Raw genomic sequence first — 14,503 nt, forward strand, 5'->3', positions numbered from 1 at the left:
TCAATCACATGCCAGACAGCCTCTTAAAATAATACAACGGAATCTTTATTCTCTCCAGTTATATTTTAGGAAAGGCAAAGCAAAATGTAGGAATTTTAAGTTTCATTCCAGTAACCACCTGAGTATGCTTTTACCTCATTTACGTTATTGTATATATATCTTTCAGAAACACAATGATTGTGTAGTTACATCAATTTTTTTTAAATCCAAAGAACAAAAATATAACTAATATAAATTTATTTTAATAAGCCCTAGAATCAGAACTGATAAATGAAGTCACCCACTGAAAAAGTGTTAAATCTATTTTGGCTACATATTCCTTTACTTCAAACTTAAAAGTAGAAGCATATTGTTTATTGATGCTTTTAAAAACTATATCCATATACAAATTAGTCTGGAAGTTCTTGAAAATTAATGAACAAGCACTTTCCCACTATTTCATCGTTACAGAACTACAACAACCTTTGAAGAAACACTATTAGTGACATTTTGGACAATAAAAAGTACAAAACCAGACTGTTAACAAAGGAACAACAAAATATAAGTTAGAAAATTCATAAATGTACATTTATTCAGGAAATACAATTACTAGAGTCCTTGATATTTCAATGATCATTCCACATAATAAAATATTCACAACACATAGTCTTGTAAGTCTACACCAAGTCATGCTGACATTCTTTTCAGATAAGCCATAGCCATTTCTTCTATTAAATGCTATAATATCCACTTATATTGTAAACAAAGTACTTGAGCCAAACTATTTTAAGTACTTGAGCAAAGTAACTTTCAAAAATTTAGAAGAGGAAGACAACAATTTAAAAAAAAACAAAAAAAACATATCTGAATCATCAAACCCCAAAGAATGAGGCCACTATAACCTAGTGTTATACTAATGGATAAAATGGCCATATTAAGACAGTTTGTAATTATCAATGAAAATATTATTAAATATCATCTGCAATTTTTAAACATGCTTTCTCAAATAACAGACATTTATTTTTGAAAGTTTTAAAGGCAAAGAGGGCGGAAAGGTGACAGACATTAAAAACTTACATTTGAACTACTGGCAGATTTTATTTTAAAAAAGAAAGAAAAAGTTAAGCTGTAGTTACTTCCCCAATAAGGAATGCCAAGTACCTTTTATTCCTAAAGAGATTACTAAGAAATATAACTGACCCTTACATGTGTAGCTATTTAGTAGTAGCTGTAAACTGAATTATTCTGATGCTTCCAAACAGAGTCCAGTGTAATTAGAGCATGTTATAAAGGGGGAAACAAGTGGTCCTCAACCCTAGATATCCTTTAGAACCATTTGGAAAGCTTTGAAAAAATAAGCATCTGGCCCCACCTCAGAGATTACAATCTAGTTGGTATGGGGTAGGACTCAAGTGTCATTACCTTTTTGAAGGCCTGCAGGGCGTTCTAATATGCAGCTAAGGTTGAGAATCACTGAGTCAACTCATTTTGAAATACCAAGAAAATAAATGGAAACTGGGGAGGGAAGACAACTTATATTTACATTTATAAATCCAATACCTACTGCTTACCGCCCATGTCTTAGCTATGCTCACGAACCACGCATTCCTAAGATGAACCCCCCCACTTCCCCATCACACTGAACCCCTCTCAGCACCTTCGCCACCGAGTGACTGCGCTCTCTGCGGTCAGGACCTAAACTCGGGGACGCTCTACGAAGGCTGCATTAAAGAAAGTAAACTACAGCTACTCATGCTCAACAGGAGCAAGCCAAACGACTGTACTTGGCTCTTTTAAGCTGTCCATATTTTAAAAATTACAAATAAGTGCCAACCCACACAAAGAACAGATTGTGGATTACTGTAGAAGAAACAAAAAATAGCTTACTCAACTTACTAAGTTTCAACACCAAAAAAGATTTAACTTGGCTGAAAGTTCTGAAACAGCTGAGATACTGAACCAGGAAGCTATAATTTATAATGAAATGTTGACACACCCTTAAAAGCTACTGCAGCTGTAGCAATACTAAAATAAGATTTCTTCAGGGTTTACTTACCCTGTAATGCAAGAATACAAGCACAACAATAATATTAGTTTTTATATGCACCAATACCTCTCTTTAATATATAAAGCTCTACACAAATACCTCTAATAATTTTATATTTAAATTAAGTCCATAATTATTCTACCCTACTTTGGTCTCAACATTTTAAAAACATCAATTAATTTTGGAAATATACAATTCAACAACATGATCCTATCAATAACAAGCACATTTTGTAGTGGACTAAAGACACATTCAACCATGCAATCCAGTGTTCAATACCTAAAAGATAAATAACAATGCTGATTGATTTTAATTCTGAAATCACTGAAAACTGGAATAATCTTTTTAAGACTCACAGTGCTCACAAACATGCAGAAAAAGATACACATTTCTATTCTTCCTGAAGGAATGTCACAAAATGCCCACTCTTTACACAGGGTTGATAATTATTCTAAAGTCCTTACATATTTCAATCCATTATTTTCTTTCTAGCACCTGTCACTTAAAATTTTTAAAAGCCAAATGTTCCTATAAGTTGTGTCTGAATATGTTCCTTAACTCTTAATTTCTGCCTTTAAAAAGACTTCAGTCACAGTCATCCACTAATAGCTGCCTTTCAGTAAAACAGTGACATCCAGTGGACAAATGAAAGTATCTCAGAATTCTCATCATTATATTTGAATCTAAGAATCACGACTTTAATCCAACAGTTAAAAACAATCCAATTTTACTGTGAATGAGTTCTTACTCATTTTCACAAAGTGTATGCAGATTCTAATGAAATGCATCACATCATAATTTCTATGTATCTTAAACATATCTTTCTTTTTTTTACTTAGTATCAATTCTTTAAATTGAGCTATAACTCTTGAGGCTGGTGAGGTTAAAGGTATTTTTTCTCCTTTACTATATCCCATCACAAACTAACTGGCTTATCTCTAGGAATGGAAGGATGAAAAATAAGATATATTTAAATAACAATGAATAGCATTAAAAAAATTTGCAAAAGAAACCTAAACCTTTTTTGCATTTGTAATTTATGATATAGTTGAATATAAACAGAAAGATGTAATCAGTAATGCAAACAATCAAATTACATTCTCTTGCCTCACTGCTCAAATATTATGAAAGAATACATATTTTAGCAATGATTGTATCAGTGTTTAAAAACTTTTATAAATCAGTACAAACAAATATTCATTATATATTATGTTTAAATAAAAGTAAAAAACTCCCACTGTGCTGAGTTATAATTTACCATTGATTATATTATGTGTGTGTTTCAAATACCAAACGCAGCAGTGATGTTAACAATGAATTGATAGTGTAATGAACTGCTGAGGCTGTTACGTGTAATTTCTTAGAAAAGCATAAAGAAATGTTACAGGTTAAAAAAAAAAAGAATGGAGAACTGTTCTTTTTAAATAAGCAAATAAAGAAAACCTTTTTTCCTAAAAAAAGATTTAAGAATGTAAAAGTACATTTTAATATTAAAAAAGCATTTTTAAAAATCTATAACAACTTTATGACAAAATCTGCATTTGTTGAAAAAGGCCTGTAAAAACAGCAGGACAGAACTGCCCTCATTACCTTTTTACTTTTTCTAGTCAGAAAAAAGTGTATGCATCTCTGGAACCATAAATGATGTTAAAATAGGTATTTATAAAATGGCAAGGAGGATTTCACGGGAAGTTTGTTGTTTTTACAATCATTGGCATTGTGGCCATCAGTAGGTCACAAGTAAAACTTCTCTAGCTAAAAAGCAAAATGGAATAGAAAGATTTTAACTGCATTAGGTCTGTTGCCTGCGTTTTGCTGATCGCATTTTTTCAAAGCGCGATTCCATTTCTTCCAAGACCTTGGGTGTGTACCGCACTACTAATTTAACCTTTCCTTGAGCTGCTTTCAGCAGTTCGACAGCTTTTTCATGATGCTCTCCTTCAACACTCTACGAAAAAACAAACCACAGACAGAAACACAATTAATATCTATGTTTTGTACATTAACTTGAAATGAAAAATGTTTAAAACACATACAAGTACAAAAATTTTAATGTTATAGCATTTCAAACTATAAACCTATGAAGTAGTCCTGCTTTGTCACTTTAATCAGTGTAAAATTGTCTGCTAAATGATATTCTGTCTGCAGTCCAGGAATCGGTTTTTAAGTTCCAAATACCTAGCATATCAATCTACATGCCCTATTATTTCACTAGGTCAGAAGTAAATCAAGCAATTGCTATTTGATAAAGTTAAACTGAGGAGAGGCTTTCGATTCAATGTACTACCTTAACAACTAAAAAGCTTAGTAACTTCATAAAAATCACACTAAGCACCGCTAATTTACATTGGAAAGAAGCAAAACACACACAAAGTGCTTCAAAAAGTATCACTTCACTAAAGAGCAGTGCCTAAGAGTCTTCCAAGAGGTTTCTAAACTACAAAGCTTCTTGGTCTTTCCCTGCATGTTCTGTTTCTGACTTTCCTGGTGGCTCACATGGTAAAGAATCTGCCTGCAATGCAGGAGACCTGGGTTCAATCCCTGGGTTGGGAAGATCTCCTGGAGGAGGGCATGGCAACCCACTCCAGTATTCTTGCCTGGAGAATCCCCATGGACAGAGGAGTGTGGCAGGCTACAGTCCATGGGATCACAGAGTCGGGCACAACTGTTTCTGTAACTCAAATACACCCCCAAGTGGTCAAGTAGAAATAAAATGCATCCCTACCACTCCATTAACAGAAAGGAGCTGATCTCCTCGCTTGAGGCCCCCATGTCTATCAGCAATTCCACCTGGAATTATTCGAGAGATATAGATTGGAGAGTTTTGCTCTTTGCCTCCCATAATATTGAACCCAAGGCCTTCTTCTGTTTTTGGTAGCTCAACAACTCGAGGATGAGAATGCCCTTCGCTGGCAGCAAATGCAGCAACAGTAGCCTGAAAGAAAATTTTATATATTTAAAAAAATAGGACCTTTGTTTACTTCACTCTTTTGTCCCTTTTTAAAAACCACTTTTTCTTCTTTCTTTTTTAAATTATGCAGGTATGGTAACATATTTACAGCAGATTTGAAAAATATAGAACCAAGTTACATACAGTCCCACTATATATTTTTTAAGTAGATTAAGATTTTCAGTTAAAGTTTCAATATCAAACTCTCAAAAATTAACAGAATGATAGAAAAGTAGGATAGTAGACCTGAAAAGCACTATGAATGGATTGAACATAATTAAGATTTATACAATTTTCACACAATAGCAGAATATAAATTCTATTCAAGTTCCATAGACTATAAACCAGTAGACAACTGAAACATATCCTGGGACATAAAACAAAACACAAAAATTTCATGGTCTAAAGGTACTGAAATCGTAAGAGTGTGTTCTTTTATCACTGTGATATAATTAGAAATCAGTATCAAATTAAAAACCACTTTTGAAGTAAGTATTTTTGATGTCTGAATGTCCACAAATTCACTGAGAGTGAAGGTAAGCTAAGTAGATAGTGTTTTTAAGAGGACGACTGGAAAGCTTCCTCTGGGATTATGCAGAGTGCGCTGAGGTCGTTCAGGTCACTCCCGGTCCCGCCCATGCCCAGAACGGCTGTGCCGTGCCCGGCAAGCAGGCCTCCCCAGGGATGACCAGTGTGCATGGTAACAGGGGGAACCCCCTCCTCGCAGGCCGCCACCCCCGGGGCTGGTCGGCCTGGTGCGTCCAGGGGTGTGGGTGGCACAACCCGTGTGTGTGACCTGAACGCAGCAGGGGCCCTTCACGCAGCCACTCTGGCTGCCGCGCTATTCGCACTGTGTATGAGCCCGTACAGAGCCGCATCTTTCAAATCTAGACTGATTCAGAGGAATTCTAACACGAGGCTGAGGATTCAGGTTCCATTTTGCTTTTAAATGTAATTAATTAATCTGGTACTATTTTTGTGTGTATTAGATCAGGGTATATGAAAAACATGGGAATGAAGAGAGAAAATCAAGATTTGCTGAATACTCTAAGCTCTTAAAGAGGCTTCATTTTATAGATAATGGAACTAAGGCTCAGAAGTTCAGGAGGCTGTGAAAGTCAGGAATTAAACCCAAGTTTTAATTGTTTTTTCCCACTCGGTCAAACAATACCCACATGACTCAACAGAGAATCCAATATTGCCTTTTGTGAATCAGTTAACTATCAATGAATAGTTACCTGCTAATGACTAGTTTCAGTGTAAGTCACCTACTACTGACAGTAACTTATTCTAACCACATATGATGAGGTGGCTAGATAGCATCATGGCTTCAAAGGACATGAATCTGAGTAAACTCCGGGAGATTGAGGAGGACAGAGAAGCCTGGCATGTTACAGTCCATGGGGTTGTAAAGAGTCAGACACAACTGAGTGAGCCACCACCACCACAGATGATGGACAGAGATCAGTGCTTGAATTATTTGAGGAAAACACTGGTACAGAAAAATACATAAAACCTGCCCCCTGTAGCTCTGAGGAGGTAACCTGCTATTTGCAGAGTTAAGGCTAAGTGAATGGCAACATAGGGGAGTACCTCATATCTACCATTTACTATTTGTGTGATTTGAAGCAAGTAATCGAATTTGATGCTTCCTCACCAATAAAATGAGACTAATAATCTATACCTCAGAATTTTGATGAATATTTACATAATGATATATATATTACCTGGTCCCATCACCTCATGGGAAATAGATGGGGAGACAGTGGAAACACTGTCAAGACTTTTTTTGGGCTCCAAAATCACTGCAGATGGTGACTGCAGCCATCAAATTAAAAGACGCTTACTCCTCTGAAGGAAAGTTATGACCAACCTAGATACCATATTAAAAAGCAGAGACATTACTTTGCCAACAAAGGTCCGTCTGGTCAAGGCTATGGTTTTTCCAGTGGTCATATATGGATGTGAGAGTTGGACTGTGAAGAAAACTCAGTGCCGAAAAATTGATGCTTTTGAACTGTGGTGTTGGAGAAGACTCTTAAAGAGTCCCTTGGACTGCAAGGAGATCCAACCAGTCCATTCTGAAGGAGATAAGTCCTGGGTGTTCATTGGAAAGACTGATGCTGAAGCTGAAACTCCAATGCTTTGGCCACCTGATGCGAAGAGCTGACTCACTGAAAAAGACCCTGATGCTGGGAGGGATTGGGGTCAGGAGGAGAAGGGGACGACAGAGGATGAGATGGCTGGATGGCATCACTGACTTGATGGGCATGAGTTTGAGTCAACTCCAGGAGTTTGTGATGGACAGGGAGGCCTGGCTTGCTGCGATTCATGGGGTCGCAAAGAGTCGGACATGACTGAGCGACTGAACTTCAGAACTGAACTGATATGTATTACTTACAGCAACCACATATTATATATATGTATTATTTGTATGCAAATATATTTTAATGTATCATCTAGACTGCATAAAATGTGTTTTGTAAAGCCAATTAAAAAAGTCCTGCTTTTCAGTAATTGAATTTAGTGTAGCCTGAAAGGCACACTATGTTAGTTTTTAAAATAAGTCTATTATGAAACTAATAACTTCACATTTTAAACCTCTAATTTGTGATGAATCCTCTCACTTTCAGTAAATGGAAAAAACGTACCTTCGCAGTTGCATTAGCTCTCACTTCAGGACTGCTACTGATGTCCACAGTCTCATAGACATGTTCATATACCTGCAAAACCCAAAGTTATCACTGTGATTTTAAATCTCAAAATATAACACACTTGAGTTCTTTTTAAAGTTAATGAATGTGTCAAAATTTCGGAAAAAGTTATGCATCTTTGTACCAGTTCTGTTAGAAATTCCAAAAATGAGAGGCGTGGGTTCTACAGTTAACTTTAAGAAACTACAAACCCAAATTGCAGAATGTTATTGTACCCTAAATAACGCAAGTTTACAGTCAATTTTAATCGCATTTACTTACCTCTCTTACAGCGTTGCAGAATTCACTCTGAAGGACTCTCTGTAGAGCTTGAAGTTTCTGTGGTGGTACCTCTCCACTTCTTTGCAGTTTCTCCAACAATTCAATTGCTCTACAAATATCTAGAGTTAAACAAACACACACCGATAGATAATTTTCTCTAAATGCCTCTGTAACAGCGCAGCATTAGGATTTATTTCTCAATGGCTAACAAAAAATATATAGAACACAGAGGAAAAAAAGCCTAAGAGTATGAACTTGTGTGTATAGGGGTTCATGTATGGAGGGTGGGAATGTAAAGCCTGAGAAGAATGTTAAATTTTACAGCAGATTAGGAAGAAAACCTGATGCTGAACATGCATAAAATCTGAAAAATCATATCTTTAAGAGACATAGGAAAACAAATATAAAGTCCTAAACGTCACAGGAAAGAACTGGAGCTCAAATGTGACAGACACATGAACACTGTAGTACTTCAGAAAAGCTGACAGCATTATCAGAAGCTACTTAGTCAATAAAAATTTACCTACCATCAATAGTAACCAAAGTGCTGAGCAGTATAAAACTCCGTGTGCTAATGAAGTCACTATTTCCCAAAAGAAAACTTAATATATATGTACATACAAAAACTCTTCAATAACATGTGCAGTTAGTTACTGGCAGCAACACCGTTTAAAACAGTGATACAAATAAGTAAAATTAACTGGTCTGCTTTCAACTTAGGATCATCACACAGTGTTTTAATTAAGACAAGCTCAGTCAAATACATGTTTACAAAATACAAAGCAATTAGTTTGTGAGTCTGGTATCAGTAACAGCTGGGTGATCTTGGGCAAGTAACTTAAACTCCTTGTGTCTGTTTTCTACTATAAAATGGAAATAACAGTATCTCCTTTATAAGAATTACATGACCAATGAAACAAAAAAACATGGTAAGGGCCTGGCATGTGGCAAGCATAAATGTTATGTTACATTAGCACCAATTAATAAGAAACATTAAGATGTTCTACACTTTTATAGACATATATTAAGCCTGTTAGGCAGTTCTCATTGGGAAGTGTCAGGAAAAGTGTTTTACAAATTAAGAAACTTTTACAAGATTCAGTCATGTTTCACACTATTTCTCCCCTGAATGGGGAGTGCTGGTTCATCAAATATTCTGACCTACAAAATTATAATATACAAGCTGTATGAAAAGTTCCAACTAACAAAAAATTGGAAAAGTAAAATAGTCTTTACCAAACCTAAACTGTACCCAGTATGTTCTCAAATGTGTTCCACTAAATCTTGTTTCAATGTCTTTGAAGGCATTCAGGATCTTGATCATATGAACTAATTTTATACTATAGGATTGCTGGGAGAGCTTCTTAATAAAATCTGTTAAACAGAATGCTAAGTCAGAATCAAAGTGGAGGTAATCTTTCTTATCCTACTAAATGGCATCCACTAATAGCTTATCCTCAGGTTCTAAGCACTCTTACTGTGCAACTGAAATGAACTCTGAAACAGGAGAAAACAGAAAGTCATGACTACCAAAACTAAATGCCAGAGGTGAAGCTTCACATTTTGTACTGCACTTAACAATACAAAAGACTGCCAACATGCTAGAATTCTACAACTAGTTTTCAAAGAAAAACACCTACTCCAGTTAACACCAGACAAATCTGTTCCCATCTACAAAGCACTGTGTCATTGTGCTTGGAAGAACATGTCAGTCTTAGGCCTAACTTAGCAAATCTTCCCAGAGTAAGCTGCTACTCTGTCAAAACGATACTTTAATTAATGGTCTGGTGGGCTAGAGGAAAACATTACTTGTAAAGAGACTTACAAATAGTGAATACCACAAGGAATAAATAATGTTAAGTGTGCATGGGTCTGTGTAAGGGTATGAGGAAAGACTCCAAAATTCAATTCTAAAAATGTACCTCTTTTTAGAGCAGAAGCTACTAAATACTCAGACTGTAAATGCAAATGTTAATATTTACAAGATACTGTCAATCTCCATCTTATACTTTGTTTAGTACTAGTACTCGAAATGTCTAGTTTTACTTTTTGACTCTTACTGATGACTTCTAATACAGGTGTCAAGAGTATACTTGAAATTATATGAAATAAAGAATTTGGGGAATAGTGGAATGCTAAAAAACTGCAACAGTACCCGTTTAGGCTCATAGTCTTTTACTTCACTGGCTTTTCGATTTTTAATTGCTTAGCAGAACAGGTTTTATTTTCCGTGACAGCCTGCTCTAAAAAGCAAGCAATCAACCAGTTAGCAATCTTAGGATTTGTAATGAAGAATAATGCTGCACTTTAACGAAATTTACAATTACTATTCCTTCTAGTTATGCAACCTTCTTTCCAGGACCACAGCAGGATTGTTTATAAAGCACCTTCTCCGTACCCGGAGGGGCACCACAGTCAGGAAATATCCCCAATATGTATACAAGCGAGGTTGTGGTGGAAGTAATGATGGCATTTGTGCCTAAATGAGAGGGGGTTTGGTGGGAACGCGCTGCGTGTCCCGGCTGGGTGAGTGAAGGCGGGGACACTGTGTATGAACGCGTCAATACGGGCAGGGCGGGTAGTCTGCCCGTACTGGGCGTGGGATATTTGCTCAGCTTGACACGTCTCTGAACGCAAAGTAGGCCGTGCCAACCCAGGGAGCGCGTACAGTGTGTGTCTGCGAATGCAGACAGGTGGTGGTGAACTATGCTGTACTCCGGCACAGTCCATGTGAACACAAAGGGGGTCTCAGGATCAGTCAAGAGCGTCCAGCCCCCTCCCCAGGCCCGGCACATCGACATCTGTGGCCACAGGCGCCAGAGAGAGGGAAAGCCTGGTTCGGGGTCTCAGAGCTTGGCCCACTCGCCCCCATGGACGACAAGGCACTCCCCTACCTCCTCCGCCCACGTCGGTCCCAGGCTCGGCCCCACTCACCCCTCTCCAGTCGCACGGGTTCCCCCAGGGCCGCCATCTTCTCCCTCTGCCTGCAGACCCACAGGAAGTGACGACAGAGGGGCTGCGGTGGAGGGGCGGAGCCTAGCGGAGCCGGGAGCAGGGCCGTCCAGTATCGCGAGAGCGGGAGACGTGGCTCTGGGCCTCGTCGAGTCTTCCAGAGGTAGAGAGTGTGTGGGTAGTGGGCTTCCCAGGCTAGTCTTGTGCTGCACTTCAGCAGTCTTAAGATTCTGAAATCCCTCGGCCAGGTATAGTTGAAAAGAGTCCCTTTCCCGGCTCTTGCCCCATTCCTGGGGATTCGAGCCATATTCTTTTCCCTTGGAACCCTTGGTTTCACAAGGTAGAGTTTGGACTCGAGTTCCAGCTTGACTGTTCGGGGCTCTGTGAGCCTGGAGTGCTCACTTATCGGGGTTTTTTTTGGCCTCAGTTTATCCCTCTGTCCTACATAGGAGTTCTGTGTCTGAGTTCTTAACATTTTTAAGCAATGAGATTGGGTTGTGATTAGTTGCTCAGTCCTTTTCAACTCCTTGCAATTCCATGGACTGTAGTCCACCAAGTTCCTCTGTCCATGGGATTTTCCAGTCAAGAATACTGGAGTGGGTTGCCATTTCTTTCTCCAGGGGATCTCCTCCACCTAGGGATGGAACCTGCAGCTTCCTGCGTTGGCAGTTGGATTCTTTACCACTGAGCCACCAGGGAAGCCCCTAAAATGACATATTAGGAATCAAGTAATATTCTTAATACATTATAGATCCTTAGGGCCACTTTTGAAATTTTCTTGAACCAAGAAAGCTTTAGTCCTTAAGTGAAATATTAATTTGCTCAGTATTTAGATTCCACTAACATTTATTTGAGTGCTAGTCTATGCTGATAATCAGTTGGGTGCTTTCACAAACAGCTTTTCAACAGTTCATGACAGGATTGTTTTAGCAACTTCCTAGTTGCTCCCATCCACTGTTTCCATTCAACATAGTATTTTCTTCTAGTCCATCATGAATGCCACCATCACACGTTTTGTTTTCCCCTTCAAAATTTTCAGTGGCTTCTACCTTTGTTTCCTGTTTCTAAAGTTGTGGGTGTGCTCACTCGTGTCCAACTCTTTTCAGGCCCATGGACTGTAGCCTGCCAGGCTTCTCTGTCCACGGAATTTTCCAGGCAAGAATACTGGGACAAGTTGCCATTTCCTACTCCAGGGGGTCCTTGGGACCCAGTCATCAAACCCATGTCTCTTGCGTTGGCGTGCAGATTCTTTACCGCTGCACTGCTTGGGAAGCCCAAAGCTGTGTGTACTGTGAGCCTAACTCATCTGTCGAACCTAATTTTTCTTTACCCCTCAAATGGAGTAGACACTCCAGTAGAGGAGGAATATTCAAAACCACGTTTCTCCTTGTTTCCAAGTCTTGGTTTGTGTTTTCTTCAATGGATTGCCTTTCCCCATCTCCTCTGGCTCTCTAGGCTGTATGCATCCTCAGACTGAACGCATCCTCCAGGGCTGTGAAGACGTGGCACTTCTGCTGAGCTTCCCTTTCCCCATCCTCTTCTCCTTATTGGTTCCTAACGGGTCTATAGCCTGCAGAAGCATTCACGTATTTATTTCTTATTCATTGTTGTTGTTTGTCACAGATGTTCAACAAATGTTTATTAAATGCTTAATGTCTGCCAGACACCTTGCTAGGTGCTAAGAATGCTATGTAGAGAAAGACAAATGCAGACATTCAAAGATTTTCTTTTCTTCCATCCTCCAACTCCTCTCCTTTGATAACTCTGTTTACATGTATATTCCCGTGCCTGACATTGTTTACAGCTAATACTCTGTTCATTTTAGCTTTTCAGGGTTTCTGTTTCCTTTTTTCAACATAAAATATTCTCTTAGTCCCATCTAGCTCATTTTTCATCTCAGATATTGTCTTTTTTATCTTCAGCAGTTTGATTTAGGGGTTTGTGTGTGTGTGTGTGTGTGTTTGGATTTTCCATGTACTCACTTAACATGCTCAATATTTCCTCTAGCTTCTTGAACATATAAAGTAAAATTATAATGACAGTTTTAATGTCTTTGTCTACTATGTCTGTCATCTGTGCTATTTCTATTGATTTTTCTCTTAATTAAGGCTTATGCATGCATACTAAGTTGCTTCAGTTATGTCCAACTCTTCGCTGTCCGGTGGACCATAGCCTTCTGTCTGTGAGATTCTCCAGACAAGAATACTGGAGTGGGTTGCCATGCCCTCCTCCAGGGATCTTCCTGACCCAGGGATTGAACCCTCATCTCTTGCATCTCCTGCATTGGCAGGCAGTTTCTTTTTCCACTAGCCAAACCTATGAAGCCCATAGTTTCTTGCCTCTTGCATGATTGGTAACTCACTAAATAAGTAAGGCTAAACATTGTGAAATTTACATTTGGGGGAGCTAGGTATTTTTATATTTGTATAAATATTTTTTGAGATTTGTTTTGAAATGTAGATAGTACACTTAAAAATAATTTTGTTTTTTGAGGCTTAATATTAAGCTTTGTTAAATGGAACCAGTTCAGTCTTTTGTGAAGGGCTAATTGTGTTCCACCTCTGAGGAAATAAATACCCTTCTAAGTTCTTTACCTCATGCCACATGAATTGTGAGGTTCTACTCTGATTGGCAGGGGTTTTCCAGGTGGCACTAGTGGTAAAGAATCTGCCTGCCAATGCAGGAGATGCAAGAGATGCAGGTTCAGTCCCTCTGTATGGAGAATCTCTGCAGAAGGAAATGGCAACCTGCTCCAGTATTCTTGCCTGGAAAATCCCACGGACAGAGGAGCCTGGCAGGCTACAGTCCCTGGGGTCACAAAGGGTTTGGCATGACTGAGCACGCACACACGTACACTGATTAGCAGGAGTAGGAACTAGTCGCATGAGCTGGAATTGTGGCTGGTTTGCCTTATTCCTTTTGAATGATTCCCTACCCTTGGTAATTTCTTAATAACATATCATCATAAAATTTCTGAATTCCAGGGATAAGTAGAAGATCCTCAAAGTTTTCAGAGAGAATGAAAGGAATAAAAAGTCACATTCGAAAGACCTGGGACTCAGAACACTACAGATTGCTAATTATTTGAAGCATAGGTAAGGAAGAAAAAGTATTAGGAGTTACTTCTGAGTGGAGAAACTATGATTCAAATTAATTAACACATTTATATTCAACACAGAAAGTAAATGAAAGGATCAGTGAATATGTGAGGCGGGTTCTCCTAAAATATCCTTCCCCAATTCATGTATCTTTGAGATTTAGAGTTAGGAGAGGTCTAGAGAGTTCCAACTCCTTTACTTTGCCGAAGAGAAGACTGATCACTGTTCTGCATCTCAAAGGAGGCAGAGCTGCTTTTGTTCTTATGGTTCTGCTGATTATTAAATCAGCCAGCTTCCTAATCAAGAATTACTCTTCCTGTGGAAGCACTCTTCATCACCTGTTGCTTGCTCACATTACTTCCTGTCTTATAGGTGAAGAGGAACACTCAAATTAGAATAGGAAGTCTGAGTCTAGACAAATCCCAGTGAAAGCTAAATTATGCAAATATCATGTTTGTATAAGAAATGAAAGCCCTAAGTAGGTTGTAGATATGAGAACTTT

General features: G+C 38.4%; 1 protein-coding gene across 1 annotated transcript; it reads right to left on the reverse strand.

The window, feature by feature from the left end:
• Window positions 1-2,847: 2,847 nt before the first annotated feature.
• LIN7C (lin-7 homolog C, crumbs cell polarity complex component) lies at window positions 2,848-10,952 on the reverse strand. The gene is made up of 5 exons (XM_020878662.2): window positions 10,886-10,952; window positions 7,952-8,070; window positions 7,628-7,699; window positions 4,752-4,961; window positions 2,848-3,974 (listed from the first exon to the last, which is right to left on the reverse strand). The coding sequence occupies exons 1-5, from the start codon at window positions 10,920-10,922 to the stop codon at window positions 3,819-3,821; spliced, it is 594 nt and encodes a 197-aa protein (XP_020734321.1). The 5' UTR covers window positions 10,923-10,952; the 3' UTR covers window positions 2,848-3,818.
• Between the last annotated feature and the right edge of the window lie 3,551 nt (window positions 10,953-14,503).

This window comes from Odocoileus virginianus, chromosome 10 (assembly GCF_023699985.2).
Source record: "Odocoileus virginianus isolate 20LAN1187 ecotype Illinois chromosome 10, Ovbor_1.2, whole genome shotgun sequence".
Taxonomy (NCBI): domain Eukaryota; kingdom Metazoa; phylum Chordata; class Mammalia; order Artiodactyla; family Cervidae; genus Odocoileus; species Odocoileus virginianus.